This window comes from Daucus carota, chromosome 3, assembly GCF_001625215.2.
Source record: "Daucus carota subsp. sativus chromosome 3, DH1 v3.0, whole genome shotgun sequence".
Taxonomy (NCBI): domain Eukaryota; kingdom Viridiplantae; phylum Streptophyta; class Magnoliopsida; order Apiales; family Apiaceae; genus Daucus; species Daucus carota.
The window spans coordinates 56,601,256-56,625,641 of NC_030383.2; the positions used below are offsets into that span (position 1 = coordinate 56,601,256).

At 31.9% G+C, this 24,386-nt stretch overlaps 1 protein-coding gene across 2 annotated transcripts; it reads left to right on the forward strand.

The window, feature by feature from the left end:
• Positions 1 to 12,958: 12,958 nt before the first annotated feature.
• Positions 12,959 to 24,162, forward strand: LOC108214721 (uncharacterized). Of its 2 annotated transcripts, XM_017386877.2 has the most exons (19): positions 12,959 to 13,263; positions 14,751 to 15,065; positions 15,506 to 15,694; positions 15,776 to 15,859; positions 16,044 to 16,103; positions 16,379 to 16,423; positions 16,829 to 17,031; positions 17,170 to 17,643; positions 18,387 to 18,522; positions 18,620 to 18,817; positions 19,758 to 19,847; positions 19,960 to 20,022; positions 20,296 to 20,370; positions 20,470 to 20,520; positions 21,228 to 21,305; positions 21,627 to 21,761; positions 21,887 to 21,994; positions 22,104 to 22,169; positions 23,413 to 24,162. In XM_017386877.2, the coding sequence occupies exons 2-19, from the start codon at positions 14,766 to 14,768 to the stop codon at positions 23,479 to 23,481; spliced, it is 2,424 nt and encodes an 807-aa protein (XP_017242366.1). In that variant the 5' UTR covers positions 12,959 to 13,263; positions 14,751 to 14,765; the 3' UTR covers positions 23,482 to 24,162. The 2 variants fall into 2 exon arrangements, with proteins under 2 accessions (XP_017242366.1, XP_063945651.1); XM_064089581.1 differs by lacking the exon at positions 12,959 to 13,263 and having other exon boundaries at positions 14,941 to 15,081.
• The last annotated feature ends 224 nt before the right edge of the window (positions 24,163 to 24,386 follow it).

Genomic DNA, 24,386 nt, shown 5'->3' on the forward strand with positions numbered 1-24,386 from the left:
CATAAAAAGACTTCTATGGTGTTTAGGATTTTGTAATATAACATTTATCCTATTCGCACAGTTAAATCTCGCTAACAATTTAACTTATGAAACAGTTCTATAAAATTCATATAAAAAATTGGCTATCATCATATTAATTTTTATTTAACAATTATTACTATTATCAAAAAAAACTTCTATATTTGACAGGATTTTTTATTATAACAATTATCTTACTAATAAAAATATGTTACCAACAAAATTATTTGTTTTAATTTTTTAAAACTCAAATAATTTAATATACGTAACAACTCTATAAATCTTTTATCATACTTCAGAGTTCAAATAAATAGGGAGTTCATATTGATATTAATATAATTCCTATCAATAGAATAATAATGTCAACGAAATTATTCGTTTTAATTTTTAAAATTTATACAATTTAATTTACGAAATAAATTGATAAAACTTCTATCGTATTTCAGAATTAAAGTAAACAAGATTCAATATTGATACCAAATTACCAAAAAAATTGGTCATATATTTTTTAATAAATAATAATTACTATCATTCAATGTTTTTCAGAAGATAGCGATAAAGACGAATAAGGCGGTGGTAACACTGACTTGATGGAAACTTAAAAAAAATAAGTCAGTGTCCATATTACAACATATAATAAAAGAACCAAAACTCCATACATACGTCAAATATTCGTTTTAATTTTTAAAACTCATACACTTTAATTTACGAAACAAATTTATAAAACTTCTATCGTATTTCAGAATTAAAATAAACAAGATTCAATATTGATACCAAAGTACCCAAAAATTTGGTCATATATTTTTTAATAATAATTATTATTATCATTCAATGTTTTCCAGAAGATTGCGATAAAGACGAATAAGGCGGTGGTAACACCGACTTGACAAATGGAAACTTAAAAAAATGAAGTCATTGTCCATATTGCAACATATATAATAAAAGAACCAAAACTCTGGACATACGTCAAATATTCGTTTTAATTTTTAAAACTCATACACTTTAATTTATGAAACAAATCTATAAAAGTTCTATCATATATCAGAATTAAAATAAACAAGATTCGATATTGATACCAAAGTACCAAAAAACTTGATCATTTATTTTTTAATAATAATTATTATTATTATCATTCAGTGTTTTTTAGAAGATTGCGATAAAGACGAATAAGGCGGTGGTAACACTGACTTGACAAATAGAAACTTAAAAAAAAAATTGAAGTCATTGTCCATATTGCCACATATAATAAAAGAACAGAAACTCTAGACATACGTCAAATATTTGTTTTAATATTTAAAACTCATACAATTTAATTTACGAAACAAATTTATAAAATTTCAATCATATTTCAGAATTAAAATAAACAAGATTCGATATTGATACCAAAGTACCAAAAAACTTGGTTATTTATTTTTCAATAATAATAATTATTATCATTTAGTGTTTTTCAGAAGATTACGATAAAGATGAATTAGGCGGTAGCAACACTGACTTGACAAATAGAAACTCAAAGAAAATGAAGTCATTATCCATATTGCAACATATAATAAAAGAAATAAAACTCTAGACATACGTCAAGATATTTGATATCAAATCATTATTCTACTTATGAGTTATATTTTAGAACATATATAATGTTTAGTGATTTATAATATAATTGTTTTATCTTTTGATTGCAACGATTATATTGCAGAACATAACCTGCAAATTGTCAGATGTTTACAAATATTATAGACTAAAAAAATTAAAATTGAAACGAGTAGAGTATTTTTAAATAATTTTGGACAACAATACTCTTATTTTGTGGACTCCATAGAACATGGACCCATATTATTATGAAATAAATTTAAAGTATGATCAAATTTTAATAATTAGAAGATCTTATATTAAATAACAATAATTTAAATATCATTTAAAAACAATAATTTAAATAGGTATAATAAAGATATAATAATATAATTAAAAAAAACATTATTCTTCTAATGAATAACAAATTTTAAAATTTTATTTAAACCCGTGCTTGGCACGGGCTATCAACTAGTAAAATATAATTCATTAAAATCAAAGATTATATACTAATCTATAAAATATCAGCCAAATACATCCTAAATATAGCACGCTCGGAAAGAAAATACGGATCCCGAGTCGATAATATTAAATGAAAGGTCAGCCTGTCACTTTGACAATTCGACTCGGCCATGATCCAGTATCGAGATGGGCACAATCTTACTCGAAAGCTAACTATAAAGTAAAAAGGCAGAGATTGATATCCAAACTGAGAACTCATTCACAAATGTAAGCAACACATGCTTAACGAAATATTATCTGACGGTCTTTCTAATGTGTGCCAAGGGCACATAATAAACACGTATTTTTATGAAAAAAGTTTGTTTTGATTGGTGGAATTGGAGTAAATGCAGGGAGGCCATCAACATTTATTACTCATCCACCAATCAAAAGCTAGTATTTTCATGAGAGTTAGTGACTATTGTATGTCCATTAGCACATCATTGAAAATTCGATTAACTAAAAAGGCAAAAAAAATTTAGTATAAAAAGTGTAGTGCGATTTACACACTTCCAATGAAGTGGAGGAACCGCGCTGATATGATATATAGGCCCGTTTGTTTAAAGAAAGTTACTCCTGTGTCTTCTGTTTTTCTTGACGGGATAAGTAGGAGCATTTTTAAGAAATCGAGAAAGTTAGATTTTCTCTCAAAATTTTTACATTTTTTCAAACACTTTATTAATTCCTTTTCACTCTTACTTCACTTTTCTAATTTAAATAAGAAGTCCCCTATAACCCAAACGGCTACCTGCACGGGGACTGATGTTTATAAAAACTAACATCTTATTTTAAAAAAATATATTGTTATTATTATTTTAAATATAAGTGTGTTCATATTCATTATTTGACAAAAAATAAATATTTATTTCAGAAAATAGTAGAATTTTATATAGTTTTTTATATGAATTTTATATTTCCGAAAAAATAAATATTTTATATATATTAATTTGAGTAAAAATATACTCCCTCCGTCCCAATTCTTTTGGCTTGTTTGACTTTTTATTATCAAATTGACCAAAATTTGACCGGTAATATCTAATTATTCTTATATGATTTTCAAAATCTGAGACATACATCTTAAAGCAGAACCAATGTAGATTTTGGTAATATATTTTTTATAAACATTTTCAATTATTTAATACATGTAAATTACAGTCAAAATTTGGTCAGTTTAACCATAAAAAGTCAAACAAGCCAAAAGAATTGGGACGGAGGGAGTAGTCAATTTGACTAGTCAAAAGTCAAAAAAGACATGTATTTTGGGACGGAGAGAGTATATTTTAGGAGAGGATTCCGTGCCGAATTCCCGTCCTTAAATAATTGAGAGGCAGGGAGAGAATATTTAGTATCAAAATTCTGATTTGATGTACTTGATAACAAATACTCTCTCCGTCCCTTTGATTTCTATACACTTTCTTTTTTTGGATGTCCCACTTAATTCTATCAATTTCAAAACTTTCCTAAAATAGCAACCTTTTATAATATAAAAGTTTCAACCACCCACTACTTTCATCCACTTTTTCAACTCTATTAATTAAATATTGACGGGTCCCACCACTTTACCCACTTTTTTTTCTCTTTACCACATACTTTATCTTACTTTATACACTTTTCTTAATCTCCGTGCCCAATGCAAACGTATACAACTCCGAGGGACGGAGGGAGTATCTGTGAAATCCAAAACGACATGATTACAAGTAACATGAATGATTAGGCACCCAAAAAAAGCTGAAGCTTCTGTACGCGTGCCAAACTAAATTAGTAGGATAACTTTTTTGTCCACCATGCAATTGTATGGTGGTGTTTGGCAAACACTTAAAAGCCCGGCTTCCGGGATTATAAGTTATGAGCACTTATTTGTACCGTTTGTGTAATAAGTCAAGAAGCACTTATAAAAAGCTAGGAATGCTAGCTTTTGTCTCAGAGCTTCTGCTTATTTCCCAAACACTTTAATCACTTATAAGTCTTATTTTGCTTCTAACTTCTACTCCACTTATTTATTTTAAGCAATAAGCACTTATTTTAAGCTCACCCAAACGGCCCCTATATGTTTTGCCGACCTAAGAGTCGTATGTGGCTTCTTAGCTATGCTCAAAAGGACGTTAAGCAAGTGTGATGATGATCTCCTAATCCATTGTTTATACGTGAGAGCATGTTGAAGAAATTCCTAATGACTCTTAAACGTATAGTAGGAGTCTATTTTTGTGTTGTCTTCGTCCTACTCAAGTTTATATATTATTTTTCGCACTTCGGCCACGCTTTAATACTTTTATAATATATAATTTAATTTAATTTTTTTCTAAACAAAAATTTAATTGTTATATTTTTATTCGGAATAAATAATTTTAAAAATAAGTTATAAACTATACTTGGTAGAAGCATTAAAACGCATGTCGCGTACTCGTCATCTAATATATATAATTCAGGGTACGGATGTAGTAGGTATCTTCCAAGGTTAGTACATATTTAACTATGTCAGCTCCGGTTTATATTTTTTGTTTTATATTCTATTAATGAGTAGTCTTACATATAACATCTCAAACTCATGTACAGGACTCAAAAACCCACCACAAGTCGGTTCAAAAGTGCTAGCAGATTGGTTATTAAGTTGGTCCAAAAGTGGTAGCAAATTGGTTATTTGTTTGTGCATATAAAGGACTCAAAATACTCTTTAACTAATCAATGTGGGATGTTATAAACACCCCCTCTTATATGCTCGACGTCCTCGTCCAGCCCACTATCAAACTTACGAAGTTCAGGCAGTACCTTTGCACTTCTGGCTGGGTAGACCTCTGATATCATTTATAACATCCCAAACCATAACTATATGCATACCGGACTCAACAACCCACCACAGGTCCCAAAAGTGCTAGCAAATTGGTATACATTAGTTATTTGCTTGTGCATATAAAGGACTCAAATACTCTTTAACTAATCGATATGGGATGTTACATTACATATACAAAATTGGATATAAAATTTTGCACAAATGACATAATCATTAGGGTGGGATGTTTTTTCTAACAAACAAATGTGTTATTAATACAAAACGCTTAACAAAACAAATATTGAAATCCAGCCGGGATAATCCCAAATTGTCAATTATAATCTGATTGTGAAACAAATAACGAGCTAAACAAATAGTCGTTTTGTATTCAGATTGCTTAAAACGTAAAATATTCAAAATTTTTAATCAAAAAAGTATTATAATGACATCCGAGCAATCCAACATAAATCAGTTATAAAACTAGTAACATTGTCATTGAACTTCACATAAATACCATTTGTAGCCTAATATTAAGACCTATAAGTTACATAAACTAATATTGGAGCAGTAGATGCCCCAAAATATGAACTATTTTTTACTGTGAAAGGTGAGCTTTTGCGGTATCCGCTAACGTGTACGAGTCTTATAGATCTGTAGAAAATACCATATAAATCTTTTCCAGAAAAATAACTGAAACACGTACCAAGACACGCAAAAATATCAAAACATAACAGACTGACATCCCAAAACGATGGGCACGACTAACAATCTTGATAATAAGTTACTCAATAAGATCTAATCGATAAAAGATTAGATCTTAATTTTATTCAAAAATGGATAAAAAGAAAAGAGGATGAGAGGAAGGGAGAGCGAAGAGGGATAATCGGCCGGAGAGATGAAAATATGGAAGGCAGAGAAGTGGAGGTTGGAACCTTAGTCACGGGAGTCGAGTGGAGGTTGGAACCTTGTTTACGGAAGTCAACTCTCATAACAACTTTTTTTTATAGTTTTAATAAGGTGGGATGTTTTAATTGGTGCTATCGATGCACATACAGGGGTCCATTCCAATCAAAACTCAATCCATACTTCTTTTGTGAATGATTTTGTACCTAATTTTGTATATGAAGCATTTTTCCTTTATTAATATATGAACTCAAAAAAAAGAGGAAAGTGATAGATAAGTAGGAGAAAATGAAATTTTTTATTACTAAGAACAAGTTAAGAGCCATGTGGAGGATCCTCCAAAAGAAGAGAGAATATCTTAAATTTATAAAGAGTCTTCTAGAATTATCTTGAAACTCTACTTGAACTAAAACTTTTTATTCTTCTAAGTTAAGAGTCCGACGGAGAATCTCCTGGACATGTTCTTACTCGATTAGCTCAATTTATTAACTCATTCTTTTGAGATCTTTCTCTCAATATTTAATAGTTCACAATTTTCTAAAAGAATAAATTTTCATAATATAAAACAAATTGATCACATCTATTTTTTAATTTATTAATTAAATATTGATAGTTCATACATTTTTTTATTTTGTTTATACTATTTTATACACTTTTATTAAAATTCGTGTCAAATCAAACACTAAATATATGTGTGCGTCGACGTATAGTGGGGGATCAATTTGTATCGAAAATTTATGACGGTGATGAAAATAATTTTGTTTTATATGTAATTCATCTACAAGAGTAGGGATGACAATTAGGTAAGTTGAAACAGGTTTAGGGAAAAAAATCCAAACCGAATTTTCTTTGCCAAAATCGAGCCAGAACGTAGAAAAATCCGAATCACTAAACCCAAATCCGAACCTGTCGGGTTTTGATCCGGGTGTTGGTGGATCTCTACCAAATTGCACCTTGATTTCCACATACACTAATGAGGGATTATTAACATCTGATTCGAGTCAAATGACTCCTGAGTTTGGGTCTGACGATGTTGAAGTTATTGGGATTGAATAAGAGATCAGAGAAGGCAATAGATCAGCCTTCTAAGCAGAGAATTGTTGATGAAGTAAGATCATTGAAAAGCAACAATAGCTCAAAACAACCGGAATGAAGAAATTTAATTATAAGAAATACCGGAAAGTTGAACAAGGGATTGCAGTATCAGAATGAAATGGCTACTCGTCTTTGATAGTTTGAACCTACATATATCTATGTTGCTAATCTCAGTCAAAGTCTTGGCCTATAATATATTTATTTCGAAACCTACTGTTGAAAATATGTTAAATGAATAGTTGAATAATATTAGACTATAATACAATAGTTTGTACAAATTATAGTCTTTAAAGTACTAGTAGTAGTAATATAGTATGTTATATATGTTATACTTATACTACTTTAAATTATGGGACATTACATTTATATATATATATATTATTTATACATTAAAATGGGTAGTGAGTCGGGTTTGGGTTTGACTCGGAATAAAATGGTTTTCGGATTTTGAGTCGGGTTCGAAACGGTATGTCATAAACCCGACTCAAAAATAATTTGGATTTAAAAATCAAATCCAAACTCTTACCCAAATTCAAAATATTTAGATTCGATAAATCCAATCTGATCGGTATAAATCATCAGTTCGGTATAAATTACCATACAAGTGAACTCAACCATATATGACGGGGTTACTTCTAAAAGGTAAAAAGTATACCCTCTCCACCAAAATGCGGGACCTCCTGGTCTGAGAAGTTGATTGTCCTGATCTAACTAAAGAACCAGGGGTAAGAAAAAACCGAATAAATCCGAATTCGAAACCGGAATCGTTAAAAACCGCTAAAAATCGAATCGTATAAATCGGAACTGAAATCGAAAATTTAAAAACCGAATCTGAAACCGATTGTTCGGTTCCGGTTATAGCTAGGAACCAATCCGCAAAAAATCGAACCGATCCGACTAAAAATAAATATTATATATTATTTGCATTTTATATCAAAATTTAAATTTAAATTTAAAAAACAATAACTTATATTAGTTATTCGAATTAGACTTTCTCATATCATATAATTAGGACTTGGACTTGTGCTAGAATTTTAATTAAGTTGGACAGTCCGATAAATCTAGTTATTTTTTCGATTTACTGGTTAATGATATATTATCTAAAAATTTAGGTCCCGTCATTTGCGGAGCATGGTTAATGATTACTGATTTATGCATGGTATCTGAAATATAGTAGTTGTGAAGTTTCGAGGTATTAATCAAAAAACTCAATCAACTTGTCAAATTTTTGCCAAAATTTTTTTAAACTTCTGTTTTCTTTAAAACCACAATAAACTTTATTAAAACTAATAAAATAAATATAAAATAAACCATGGTTAAATCTACCAATGTGACCTGTCATGTATCTTTCCTTGATTTGTATCTTTTTATACACGTGTGTGCCACATAGCGCCTAGTCATTTTCGGGAATAATTTATAATATGATATTTGTTAGTTTAGATTTCAAAATTAAAATGAAAACAAGTGAAGATGTGTGATATTGACAGATTATTGTAAAGGCTGAGTTGATGTTCGAAATAAATTAATGGGGTTATCATTTTGACGTAATCAGATGGTATGTGAAAAGATTAGCAGATGGGGTGTTATTTCTGACTCCATTCAATACAAAATTCAGGAGATGAAACACAACTTTTTATGTTTTCCTGAGTTCACAGGTTTGGTTGGGGTGTCTCACGTGACTAATTTTTATAGAGTTTTAGGAGGTGTTTGTTTGAAGTTGCTTGTGACTATTGATTGGACAGAGTATATGGTTGAGTAATTTGTTTGTATTTTGGTGGATTGTTTGTGCTAAATGGTTAAAATATGTCTTACTCAATTCAGAGTTCCCATTCTGCTGCTTGATGTGCTGCACGGCTGCGCCTAAAGCTTGGTTAACTGTTTATGCTCGAGTAGCTAAGTAAGGATTTCACACATTAATATACACCGTAAGATACATTTTTTCTACATAGAAAATCAACCACGTAGAAACGAGGTGGATGAAATGCCTCAGAGCCTTCAGTCGCAATAACTATGGCGGCAGAGCAGTTCTCAGTCTGTTCATTGTTTGAATGAGAGCCTATTACTTCCCTGTCTTAATGAGCTGCTGTTCAACCATCTTAAAGCTGATTTTAGTGGTGCTGATTTTTCGATTTTTTTTAATTAATTGTAATCAATTTACCACATAGGATATGTGATGATCATGGTTAGTCCACAGCAGTTATAAGTAATTTTAGTTAAATGTTTTTCAAAGATTTAATAAACTTTATTGGGGTTATTGGTGAAAAATAAATTTATAGATTTTTTGGCAAAAAAATGATAAGTTAGTTGGGTTTTTTGGTTAATAGCTCTGAAATTTCATACTACATGCTGCTTGTTTATTTGTGAGTGAATTAACTCTGTTAAAGAAAATATGTATGTATAAGTTTTTGTTGACACAGAGGGAAGCTAGTTACTGTCTTATAAAAATATCTACTCTCATAAAAGAACTCTGCGACAAAGGAGACTGAAATTAACTTTGCGGCAAAGAATTTTTAAATTTTATATGAATATATAATTTTGATTGTTTATATATATAATATTATTTTTTTCATGCGGTATTTAAACCGAAACCGAACCGATAGAAACCGAATCCGAGGTATTGAAACCGACGATGAGATTGCAGTTGAGATTTTTTGATTTTTAAGACGAGGACATGCTGTTCCAGTTGCAGTTTTAACCAAATACCACACCGAACCCGCACTCGCTCACCCTATAAAGAACTCGAGTCTTTACGAATATATATAATTATGCAGACATTTTTCTGGAAATTTATTTTTTATGTTTTAGAATAGATTGTTTTGATTTTTGGATGTTATTTTAAGTGTAAGAGAAAATATTGTTACACATTATTTTTCATTTTTTCCTGAATAGAAATATAGATATTAGTTTTTATTCAAAAAATGAAATTTTGGAAAGATATTTTTTTAATGCAGTAAAATTCCTTTGAGCCCTCGTTTCAGTGGAATCTTAGAGTCCTCATTTTATAAAATTGGATAAATATAATCTAGTGATTTTAATTTTAATTTTTCTTTTCTACAATATTTTTAAAAATCTAAGAAATTAAAAATTATGTGTATAAACGTAATCAATATGCACGACATAATTTATAAATCGCAGTACATATTATAGAACATAGCGTCCTGCAATTTATAAAAGCAATCGGAATGCATGTTGATTACGTTGTAGAACGTAATCTTCAGCTTGTCAGATGTTTCAAAATATTTCAAAAAAAATTAATTTGAAATTACTAGATCATATTTTATACAATTCTAATGAATGAGGCTTCTAAGACTATAGTGAAATGAGATCTCCAAAATTTTTTAATTTTTTTAACATGAAAAGCCGTAACAAAACATTCTCCCCCTCACCAAACAGTATTTTATTCGTCAAATTCCTTAACACGAGACCCGGTTATTCCGAGCTCTTGTCAAGGAAAGCAATTCCAATTAGTTCTAAATAAAATGTGCAGTGTAATACTAATAATAATTATTGTTATTATTAACCTGCTGATTTTACTCGAATATAAAGCTAAAAAAGTTAAAAACCTTCACCAGAAACAAATATTAAATTCTCATATATCAAACCGTAAGAACCAAAACCAGACCCATTTGTTACAAATAAAAGGATGGGTTGCTGAAATTTAGGCAAAAAAAGAAAAAAAGAGAGGATGGGTTGCAACTTGCAAGTTGCAAGTAGCATGGAGACAAGGCGCAGTCCACGCCGTGTGTGCCCTGAGAAAAGTAGCAAGCCAGTTTAAAAATTCACTTCGGCCCTTTAAATAATTACTATTCGTTCTTCTCATTTTTTTTACTGATTTTGTATTATGTCACATGTATTTTAAAATAAATATAAAAATTTAAAGATTAATTTTTCTAAACATAATATATAAAAATAATTTATAAAATTATATTTTTAGAAATATTATAATATGTGCCGAGTTTTCTCTCTCAATGCTAAGAAAGAGACGGAAGGAGTGCTATTTTATTTGAGTGCCGAGCATAATTTAAAGCTTCAAAACTTCTCAGGTAGTTCCAGATCAACAGGATAACCGTTGGTCCAACTCAACCGGCAAATAATGTCAAAATTTTGATTTTCTTCCGGAGCCTTTACTTATTACGAGTGAAAATTATTCCGTAATTTGATTAGCAGCAGTGTTCGACTTCCACACATTAGACGTGTGGGATAATTGATGATAAAAATGGCCGTAATCTTATCTACAGCGTTGACAGGTTTATTCAGCTTTACTAAACACACATCATCTAGAAGTGCAACAAAAACATGTAAAATCGAAGCCACCCCAAATTGAGAAGATCATTTAATAAGACTAACGTGAGAAAAGTTAACACTTCTAACATGTGACAACATGTGAATTGATGAGTGAAACTATACATTTGACCCTGATCTCCGTTTGGGCATGTATGTTGTACGTGATGCCACTTTGCTTCTAAATGTAACGTTGCCAATTTAGATTTCTTTTTCTTTTAAGTTTCGTTAATCTGTAAAATGATGGGAGTGTGTTGACATCTTTTCTTTGATAAATTCGTGATTTTTGAATTTTATGTTAGCATGTACAGTAGGCATGCTTGTGCCTTGATCGAAAAGAACACATCAAAAAGTGAATATGATGAATATTCATTTTTAAAAAAACATGGTTAATATATTGGAAAATTAGAGTAAATATAAATAGTTAGAAAGTTTGTTGTCGATAGTATCTTGAAAGAAAATATATTACATGTGTTTAATTTTTGATAGTTCCGTGTGTGTATATATTATTTGAGAACTTTTGTTTCCAACAGTACACATTCCAAAATTAAGAATGAAAATCAGAGTGATATTGGTCTTAGACTAATGCATACACTAGTTGTAATATTTATAAATTACTTAGAGAATATATAACAGTTTTGTTTGTTGTTTAATTAAAAAACCGTAATTTAGATGTGTTTATTCATCTTTCATTCACTGAACTCCAAATTTTGATCATAAACTTTTCACATGTTGTCTTAAATAAAATATATATATATATATATATATATATATATATATATATATATATATATATATATATATATAATAGTACTCATAATTTGATTTATTTGACATATTTTACAATTCATAAATCGTACCCACAATTGACTTCGCGACATCTATATGAGAGCATTAAATATGATATACGCAGAAGAAAATTCTATGGAGACTATATTGTTTGAAGGTTTTAGAGATTTAATCACAACCATCCATTTTTTACACATCCAAGGGCTGCAAGATATTTGTCCTGCATATTCGTTTCTCTTCCTATCATGTCCTGCACTTTTACATCAGTGAACAACAAGCAGTACTTCTAAATCCTACGTAACATAAAATAATAATTTTATAATATTGGTGTTAAATCACCGAAATCACAACAGATAAAAATGATAATTGCATACAAAACAAAGATGTCATTGGACATTGCTATGATTGGCACTGAACTCATAGCAATGTCCAACCACATCTTCGTTTTGTATGCAATTATTATTTTTATTTGTTAGGAAATCGTTGATGGAACACCAATATTATGGAATTATTATTTTATGTTATGCGGGATTTAGAAATACTACTTGTTGTTCACCGATTTAGAAATACAGGACAAGATAGGGAGAGAAAACGAATGTGTAGGACAAATATCTGCAGTCCTTAGATGTGTAAGAAATGGATGGTTGTGATTAAGTCTCTAAAGCCTCCAAAAAAATATAGTCTTTATAGAACTTTTTATATATATATACATATATATAATTTTTATCATAAAATTGTTGAAATATAATAACAAAAACCATCAAGAATAACCAAATTTAATACCAAACAAGCTAACGAACGACTACTATTTTTCCCCAAAGGAAATATATTACATCTGTTTAATTTTTGATATGCTCACACTAATTAACGTATATTTTTATTTAATAAAAAAAGTCTTGATGGTAAGATGGTCATATTGTTCATTTAACCATCAAGAATTTACTTACATCAAGTCGTGAATACTTCAAAATAACAATAATGAAAAAATAGCCCAACTTTTCAGCTTTCCTGATATCTTCTTCCTCTCTCAATTATTACACTAATACAACCTCGTCACACAAATGTACAAACCTAAAACTCATAATAAAAAATATTACAAGAACATATAATATTATAGTATATACATACAAATTGCAGTTTGGGGATTCTCTCTCTTTATTCTAAGAGACGAACAGTAAACCAACAAGAAATACTATTAAGCAGGCTTTGTATTGGCCGCCCCCTTTTCAAATCTCTGTGTAACTTCCTCTATATATCTATATGTGTATGTATATATCAATCTTTTTGTTCTTTGGAGTTATTTGAGAAGATTTTTGAGTTGTTGCACCCCTTGATTTGTATGAGTAAGTGATTTTTTTAATTGAAAGTTTTGTCATTTATGTGTGAAAGAATGTTTTGATTGTAGATTGGTGCTAAAGTTTTGATTTTTATAGCGTTTGATGATTATTTGAGTTGGGTTTTGATCAAAGTTGGTTGCTTTATTGTGATTGCACTGTTTGTAATACTTTTCTTGGGTTTTTGAGGCAGTTTAGTTTGAGTTCTTGAAGAAGAATTGAATCTTTTGTGGTTTTAATGGGTGGTAATTATGTGTTTGGTGGTAAATTTTGTTGATTTGGTGGAGTTTGGTGTTTCAATAAGTAAGGGTTAGGGGGCAGTTTTTAGTGTAGAAACTGAATGGAAGGGATTTTAAGGGCACATATACTCGATGTATTCGGATAGGGTAATTAAAACCTTAAAGGATATACCTGATAAGTTTTTACTCCGTAGAGGAATATGGAAAAGAGAAGAATACGAACTTTTTAAGATTGAAATTAGAGTTGTGAAGGAGCGGTTTGGACTCTTTTCAGAGTGTTTGCAAGTGCTAGATAATCTCATGTATCGAAGATAGAGAAGGGATTATAGAGAATTTTTTGTTCTTTTGATTCTTTAATAAGTTGCTCTCACGAATGTGGCAAATCATATAGGATGCACACTTATTCACTTCAGTAAAGTCTGATATTGTTGTAGTAAATGACTAAGTATTCAAGTTTTTACCAGTGAAAATGAGTTTAGGTAATTATATTATAAAGGTTCCTTCCTGGTGTAGCTTATTACAATTGGAGCTTTCCTGTTCCCTTCCCTTCAAGTGTTCTAGGGCATACCTAACTATATCTTATCTGCTGTCCCTTTACCCCTCTCCTTTGTCATACCAAAGGAAACTTGCATGTGTCCACTACATTGGCCTTGTAATATGCTAAATTTGGCATTACTGAAGGATAATGCTTTACACGGATCTTTCACTGTAGTGACCAATTTTTTATGTTAATTACGGACTTGAGCTTTATAAAACCAATTTGAGGTAGCTGGTAGAAATACGCGATGTATGTTAAGTTATATTCAACATTGGAAACAATAAATTGATGAGTAATGTTTTTTCCCTTTGTGTAAGGGACTGGATGATACAAGCAGTTATGTTTCTTGTTTCCGGTTGCTATATTACCATTTGTGTTTTTTTAAAAGGCGGGGGTGGCAAGGAATATATTATTCAAGAAACCAGGTTACTGGCTGTGTTGCATATACCATATGCAATAGCAATGACGAGCTAGATCATCCAGAAAACGAGAATTTCTTTTTTAGTAATTATATATAGCTTGCATTGCTTTATCTTATGTATCTGTTTAAGTTAACAGTCTTAATGTAAGTGGAAGATTAGCTAACCCAAATGGCAAACACCCATTGTATACTTCCTCGGTCGGTTTGCTATTTATCCCTTTTGAAGTACTAATCGTATTTGAATTTTATATAAATTATGTGCATTTCATAAAACAACTGATAATTTAGATCTTGGCAGGTAAAAATCTGAAATATGGAGAACAAGGAAGATACAGGTAGCCCTGGTTGGGGTGCCTCATTTTTCATGCAGACAACCGGAAAAGCTGTTGCTGCTGCAGCTGCGGCTGCCACTGCTGTTCATTCACCAAGACCATCAGTGGTATTTTCTACGAAAGATGACAGTGGTAATCACCTTCAGAAGCTTCAGCGTCAAGTTTCCAGAGTACTGAAAGGCTTGTCACAACCCCCTGAAAGTAAAACTGGAGTTTACAATCCAGAAATTCTTACTAGCCAGAAGCGTCAGTGGGCAAAAAGCTTTCAGTTACAATCCCTGGTGTGTTACTAGAGTGGTCCGTCAAATTTCAGATTGCTCGTCTCTATATATAGCAGTAAATTTTTTTGTTCTAATAATAAATCAGTATATCCTGTGTTTTCCGCAGTCATACGTCAGATACAACTGCAAATAAATATTGTACTTTTAAGAGTTAAAATAAGAACTTTGTTTGATCTATCAGATTATTATTATTATTATTTTTATTGTTATTGTTATTATTATTATTATTTTTATTATTATTATTGTTGTTATTTTTATTATTATTGTGATCATCATCATCATCATTATTTTGACTTCTGAAGTAGTAGTTGAAGATTATACAATACTGGTTTATGGTTAATAAACCATATCCCGTCAATTTGCTTTATGATACAGTAGTGGATGAATAGAAGTTATTTTCCATCAGGTTGTGGTGACTGTAAAAGCTGGTGCTTGTGCAGGATCATCACAAGATTTTAAAAGAACCATCGCGGCTTTTCGAGAGCATGGTGGTTATTGGACTTCATCCTAGCTGTGATATAATGGCACTTCAGCATCTCTACTTTGGAAGAAAGTCTGAAGGTTCAAGTATATTCAAAAATGCACTTGGTCAGCATCAGTCCCGTGTAGAACCGAATCTTGAACCCCAGGTACTGGTGGTACATTCAACTTGTTCCATGTGCAACACATCTGAAGATGTCTTGAATAGATATGACTGTTTTTATTTTCAGGTTCTATTTGTTTATCCCCCTGAAAAGCAGCTTCCTATAAAATATAGGGATCTTCTTTCATTCTGCTTCCCTGCAGGCGTAGAGGTGAGTAATCCATATGTTGGGTCTTCTGGCCCTTCAATATTTGTAGTTTAAGAAATGTACTTTAAGAGCTGAATCGATTACACTTAATTAGCTGTTTTTCAATAATGTAAGACTTGTTATTTTGATATACAAGAGTGTTTGGTAGTTTAGTCAGACACTTAATTTTGATTACTTTTGATTGAAGGTTCACGCTGTTGAGAGAACTCCCTCAATGAGTGAGTTGAATGAAATTCTAATTGGCCAGGTATTGACATTTCTGGCTCTTATATGCATTTTATGTTTAGAAGGTACTTACCACTAGTGAAAACTTTAGTATTGCATTCTTCTCTTGATATGATGTTGACGTCTTCCTTATATTAAGAAGAGCCAAAGCTTCCAAACCCATAGCTATATGGTGATATAATTGACATATTTGGTAGATTTCTGCCCTTCACCGCCTAGTAGACCCATCCCAGTACCCTCCCTCTCTCAATATTTTAATTGGACTGTACCTGAGCTGACATGCTACTGAATCTGCAGGAACATCTTAAACAGAGTGATCTGTCATTTGTTTTCCGCTTACAGGTAAACTATTAAGCATCAAGTGAGCTTATATATATCATTTTGTGGGGTGTAGCTTATTATATGTTCAATATAACTGTGAGCCCTACAAATTACTGAAATAATAACTCAGGTTACCGTGTAGAGTGATTGTTGGTTTATTGAGTATCCTTTGATTATATGATTATCTTTGGTGATCTTTCTATAATCAATTACCAGCTTAAAAGAAGTAAACACATCATATTTACATTGTCATTGCAATATCGGGTGATAATATATTTTTTGGAAAATTTAAAGCAAGGAATTAACATGAGCTAATGGTTACTTTTGTGTATGTCACAATTAGAGCTAATGCAGTGTTGTAACTTTTCATCATCATGTAGGTTTTAGTCTTTTCTGAACTTTTTTTGATGTTTATATCTTATCTAGGCCTATGCTGATGATTCAACCTTGTACGGATGTTGTGTCTTAGTTGACGAAATAATACAAAGGCCCTCCGGATTGGTTTCTATGATTTCAGATGTGCAACCTACCCAATTGCCATTAAGTCGACATATATTAACTACTCGTCGTTGTTACTGCATTCTTTCTCGGATTCCTTGTTTTGAGCTGCATTTTGGAGTACTGAACAGGTTAGTTATGTTGGTGTTTGGGTTGTTTGCATATTGCATTCTCGTCTTTTTTATTCTTTTAAACCAATTTCATAATTCCCATCTTTTGTGAATGCTATTTTTTTTTAACCTTTTAACAAATTATTGCACTTTTTGTAGCATATTCACTGAAGAAAGGCTGGAACGATTGACCAAAAGCATTGGTGATTTAGATGCTGAATTTCCTGTTGAATCTGGAAACTCAGAAAATTTAGACGAAACATCTTGCAGTATTTCACCAGAAAACAGAGAAGACAGCATGCTCAGTGGAAATGTTGAAATATCTCATTCAAGCATAAGCGATTCCATCCCCTCCAAGGGCATAAATGAAGAGTTTCTTGATTCTCAGCTGGAGCCTCTCAATCAGGAGGGTGACATTTCAGCAGGTGTTGACGTTGCAGTTGTAAATGATCCTGTAACTTTGAAATTTCCTTCTGAAAAAGAATCATTTGTTGCTGCACAAATGTCTGAGGTGTGTGATACTTTAGTTGATGATAGAGCAAACAGCAAACAAATATCACAAAGGCGTGTACCAAGTACCGTTTTACCTCTGTTACGACATCAGCATAATGAGAGTTCTGAGTCCTCCTCTAGGTAAATTTAATGTTTTGCTAAATTTGTAAATTATTTTTACCTGCAGACATGTAATATATGGTATTTCCTGAGTCTCATTCAGGCTTTCTTTGATAAAAGAGTTTGAAATACTTGACCTATACACATTAAGTAATTTTGGTCAATTAGGGGGAAAGAAAATTATTTCTCTACGTTTTTCATTCCTACCTCATTATGTGGAAATTAAGTAATATAGCCATCTCAGTATTTTTTTAATGAATGGTTATAATTAACTTTTTTCTTGTCCGTTGGTTTTGTGTTAATTATTTGGTGGATTTCTCAATATATCAAGGCATAAAATTTGCCAAAAAAAAAAAATAATTAAAAATACCAGTGTAGAGTTTGCATTAAAATTGGTGTTTTTACTTGAGCATGACAACTGAGGAAAATACTTCCCCCAGAAGTTGTGCTTGCTGGAGTAAGTTTCCATCTTCCCCTTGTTTCATTCTTTCCGGTTAATTATTTTCTCTGAATAAGTTGAGTGTTGTTGCCATGCTTGAAGCAGATTAGTTGATTGTGGGATGTCCACTTTTTACTGTATTTTTTTGTCAGTAACTTGAAAAATTGCAAAATTATGTGTAGACAAAGGTCGAAATTGCACAGTGTCTTTAATTTGAAATATGTACAGATGCAGCCTAAATAGATGTTCGATATTTCTTCCCTAAAAACATCTTTTTCGTGCTCTGTATTAACTGTTAATAGATCGTGTAAATTGATGCATGCAGTATTCAGTTTTCTACTAGTGAAGATAGAAACTTGAGGAGTGATGCTGATGACACGGAGCTTGAAGAGGCATCTTTTTCAGGCCAATCCAGTGACCATCAATCCAGCAGCAATGGTGATATTCTAGATTGGGCTAAGGCAAGCTTATTTGTTGTTACTAAACCAGTTGTGGTTCGTATAGGCATATTTGCTACTTTACACATTTAGTTTAATTCCTTGCACTTAATTTATGCAGGAAAATAACCATGGTTCACTACAAATAATATCCGAGTATTACCAGTTACCTTGTCCTGCTAGGGGTTCAACAGTCAAATTTCACCCCTTGGAGCATCTGCATCCTCTGGAGTACCAAAGGCCGGATGAAACAGTTCTACATATTGGTGGCTCAACAATTGATTTAAAATCATGCAGTACCGGTCTGGAAATGGCAGAGGTATGTTTTTTATGTTATATTTTGAATCAAACAATAGATCTTGAATATATAAATATATACCTTGTTCGATTTAGGTGTCTTCTGGGCTTCTAACTTGCAATAGATGCAAGTTTTATCTTGAGAATAATCTTTTACGTGTGGGGCATGTGTGTGTACATGCCCCCGCGCTTGCATCGGACGATGTGAATGGTTATATAATGATGTGATTAATGTTAACCCTTTGCTATCAGGGAAGAATCTCCCAATACCATATCATCATAATTTACCCGTATATATGATTCACCAATGCTAAATAGCTCGTTGGTACCCCTTTCCACCTCCAACGTTCTAATTATGTTCTTAATATACCCATCTCATTAGCTAGTTATTATGGTGCATCTCAATTTCATCCATGGTCCTCTAAATAAATGTTCACCATACAAGCAAGGCGAGATCGGTCCACCTTTGATAGTTAAAAACTGGACAACACACCAGATTACTAAGGTTTTGCTTGATTTCATAGTTAATAAAACGAAACAAAACATTACCAAGTAACACCTGAAAATTTAAAGTATTTGATGTTTTGTTTACTTGTTACCCAAATTTTTTTCTTTTCCTTCAACTTTGAAGGAATATACAGCATTCAGTGGCAGATTGAAGTGTAGATTTGAGGGAGTCAAGATTATATATAGCTATATTATTTTATCCTATACTATGTAAATTACAATCAAATATTATTTTATCCTATACTATCTAAATTACAATCAAATATTATTTTATCCCATACTATCTAAATTACAATCGATATTCTAGCTTGAGAATGTAATATATCAAGTACTACTTGAAGCAATGGGTCGACCATCATACGTATAAATAGGTTGGTAAAATCATGTACTAACCCGAGCTTATAGGATGATTTGTATTCTATCTAAATATATTTTGCATTATGTGGTTCTTTTAGGCATATCATGCCCTCATGGCAGAGGAGGAGGCAACTGCTTTGTCGGTGCAGGCTGTTGCATCCTTATGTGGATCGTTGCGACTTGAACATGTAAGCTCTTCAGTCTTCTGTTTGAGATATTAACTAATCATTGATTGTCATTCAGGTGTAGATGCTGGAAACACTACATTAATGATCAAACATTTCCGTTTTTGTTTTTAAGGTGCTGACTTTTTTTGCTGGAGCTCTGCTGGAGAAGCAAATCGTGTTTGTATGTTCTAATTTGGTATGTAGGCGTAACTATATTATTGTTGGAAATCAATGTCTCAAAATTTTTTAAAATTGCAGTTTGAACTTTGAAGCCAGTGTATCTGACGTATTATATTATCTTTTTCTCACTAAATTCTGACATTATAATGTCAAGTCGGTGAATATCGATCTCAGATCCAAATTGTAGCGGGTGACCTAAAAACACATAAAGCATCACATTCACAACAAATGATGCTTAAATGTTTTCCAGATGCTTTCTGCTTATATGTTGAATTTTTCATATAAACAGGGAATATTGTCTGCTTCGGTTTTGTCTATTATACCCCTTCTACGTCCATATCAGTGGCAGAGTTTGTTAATGCCGGTAAAATTTCCATTTTCTTGTGAAGAGTATTTCCTTGTGTGTGTTTCTATGATGTCAATTCATATAACTTACTATTTAATCGTATAAATCACCTTTCAGGTTTTACCAAATGACATGCTGGACTTCCTAGATGCACCAGTCCCTTACATAGTGAGTTCTTGTAGCTTCAAGTCATTTACATCTTGTTGAGTCTACATCTAGAGAATCAGGAGTGTTCAATTTTCTGTGAAGAAGCCAATCAACGAGTATGCAGATGATTCTGGTCACCGATTAAATGTTAATAAATGCATTCTAATTGTGTTATTTTTGTTCTGTAAAATCATTTGTGAATCAGAAATTTAACTACTTGAGTCCCATAATTTGAGAAACATTGTTGTCCTCCGGAGCTGCTGAACATGATACAGTGAGCTTAATGGGAGATGCGGACTCTGGGGTATTATAAGCACGAATTGAGCCCCATTAATAAGTAGTTATGAGAAACAATGTGTCAATATTGGTGACATTAACGCGCTAGATTTATAGGAACATGAGCGTTACTCTAATGAAAGGGGGATAGTATTTGGAGAAAAAACTAATTTTCCCTGACAGATGATCTTCTGAGCCCACAAGATAATATTAAGAAGCAAGTAACCAGCAAGATCCTCTTAAGTTGTGGTAATATGAGTTGGCGAAAAAAACGATAACACGTAGATGGAGACTAGATGCACCTTTCAAATGAAAAATGAGCAGCAATACTAATGGAAAGTACCTGATTGTTCTTTGTATTGGATTGTTATTGATGATTAGGTAATTACCAACTGACTTCTGATCAAATTAAGAATTTGGGTTTTATGGCTTTCTGTTATACTTGTTTGTAGGTAGGTGTGAAGAATAAAACAACTGAAGTGCAGTCAAAGCTGACGAATGCGCTTATTGTTGACGTAAACAAGAACCAGGTGATTGTAATTGCTTTTAGTTGCTAATGTTTACACAAATTAACAAATAGCAACTGATGTTTCAATCATGCTTCTTAAGACTACTTTGATAGAGGTATATCTATATATGGCACACTTTTTGTTATTTTGCAATGCTAGCAATTAGTACATTTTCTAGTAAGAATACAATATGGTAACACAAGCCCGCATATCAGGTTATAGTGCAAGGTTTAAAAGGTTCTATAGCAATAGATCAAAATGTCTGCTTATCATCATTTTAGCTGTTCCCAGTTACTTAAAACAACTATTATTTGACTTTGCTATCATTTTTCGAGGCAACAGGTAAAGTCACAAACTATACCACAACTACCTAAGCAGAAGGAGCTATTTTCATTGCTGAGCCCATATCATCAAAAACTTGTTGGAGAAAGTTATCTGGGGAGAAGACGGCCGATTTATGAATATACCGATGTTCAGGTACTTGGCCTGTCATTGTGCGGTCTTACCTTTTGATGTTTTTATATATCTGTAAAAATCATTATATTGGTTTTGGTAGTTTATCCTCGTGTGTACAAACATTCTGTTTTCCTTTTAATTTGTAGGCTGAAGCTGCGAAAGGTTTTCTATCAGTGTTAAGATCTTACTTGGAATCCCTTTGTTCTAACCTGCGCTCTCATACCATTACAAACGTGCAATCTAATGATGACAAGGTTCACTTTATTTGTCATATTAACATTGAAAATATTGGTGTGCCCCCCCCTGCTCCTATCAAACTGTTCTTATATCTGCTACATAACTATTTATTCCTTCCATTAATAGGTTTCACTGCTCTTGAAGGAGAGTTTTATCGAGTCATTCGCTTCTCGTGATCGACCTTTTATGAGGGTATGTGCTTTAGGCTTTCCTGCATCTAATATGTTCCCCATATACATAATAGCACCCCTTCCGTTGGCAAATTATATACTGTAATATAATGAGCATTAGTGAAATATCATATTGCATTGCGCAATGAATTTAGTTCTTATCTGATCTGCAAAAGTTAATCTAGGCTATATGTTAGAAGTTGTTGGAACTTTTGTACTTAAGAATTCATTTGAAATTGATATCCTGGATTCCTGGTGTTAGCATAGTTAGAGCAAGTCCAGTGCAATGCTATAATTGGTTCTATTGCTATATTATAGCACCAATTGCAGAACTCATCTCTAAAGGGGTTCACTATTTATGCATCCTTGGTTCTATACTTCTATATTTGAAACTAAGGATGGATCCATCCATCCCTGCCACATCATCACCAGCTAGAAATGGAGTGGAAGAGTTAAACAATTATTGCATTGTACATCACCAAATACCAAAAGCATATAGAATTAGGTAAAAGTTAACTAAATTATCTAAATTTGAAAGTAGTCCTGAACCTGGCATGGCAGTGCAGCTATTATCTTAGCACAACAATTCTACCATTGGACTTGCTCTTATGAACTAGAACTGATATGTAGTTGTTGAGATATGACAAATATGAAATAGATAAAACTAATGACAACATTAAACTCTGAAGGAACTATTATCTGGGAATAGGATACATTACCATATATGTATATATATAATCATATCTGTCAACATGTGCTAAGGGTTTGGTTACGAACATGAAAAGGTAATGAATCAAATGTGGATTATGTGGTATAGTACATGTAGGTTTGTGAAATGAGAATGCAAAATGACATCTATATATCAATATATGAATGTTCATATTTATAGACCTCCCTTGCACCCCTATGATAGCCACCTTTCCTGGGTGAAGAAAGCTTATAACTTATGAACTCCTAAATCATTATGAGAAACATTTTGAACTCAATGAAGAAACTTTATGAAAGTCCTATACCAAAACTGGGTAATTCTAGTGAGCGAGACACTGAGAGACTGATCGACGATTGCCAACCAGTAAACTACATTGTGGAACACTTGGTATGTAAATTGAACATTTAAGAGCAAGAAAAAGAAAAATTTGTTTCTTGTATGCTTGTTTGTTTGCAAGTGTAGTCTATAGATCATTATATATCCTAACTTATTCTTCATGTAAGTTGCCATTGTATTTGAGATCTAATACTCTGTTTTCTCCTTGTACGTGTATCAGCTGTTCTTGGATACACAAATGTTCTCTGTACATACAGATCTGGTTCTCTCTTTCTTCCAGAAGGAATAGGGTATGCGCTTTTAAAGTTGGCCTAAGAATGTATCATAGTATAAAATTAGCCACTTGATGAGCAAGTTTTGTAACGTAGTGATTGTTGTCAGTTATAGTGTTCAATGTAGATCTTGTTTTTCACATGGAAATAGTACTGCAAATTTCTCACTCTTAGCATTTCTGCAAATGCTTCCTCTACATCAAGTATACAAGTTCTGAGCATCAGACAGTAGGCCGTTTCTTAATTGTTGGACATTCCGTGGAATCAGGAGAATAAGAAAAAAATAATAGACCACAAATTGTTTTTATACATTGCTGCTTCAATTTTTGTCCAAAAATGCAGACATTCTAATTGATGAACTTTCTGCAACATAAACATTGTTCTGAAATTGAGGGCATAATATTTGTTCAGTCTTGCTAGTCTATTTCCCTGCCCAAAGGAGTGTGTTAGCCGAAGAATGGAAGAATTTTACAATTTTAGGCTTGTATTATTTGGTCTGAAGACTGATGCTTTAATAGCATTATACAATAGATTTGTTGATCAAAAGGAAGTTAATACTACAACAAGATTGTAGTGGTTATGTATGTATTTGACATGGGTTGAATTGTTTGATTTTTGTTCCCTGGTAGAAGCAAAGCTTTACTGGTGGTTTTCTATTCAATGACATTTTAGAGGGTATAATTCCCATGAGTTGCATATTTTGCATGATCCATCTCCATTTGTTACTGTTCAAGGGTGTTCATTAAAAATTCATTCTGGACACTGTAAGGAAGAGGGAAGATTTATGAAAACTTATATTTTGTTGCATTTGAATCCCGAGAGTCTTGTGTAAAGATAAATACTTCTGCAGTGAGAGAATTGGAAAATATGTAAGTTTTAAATTATAATTACTATACTTTCAAAAAAAAGATTATAATTACTA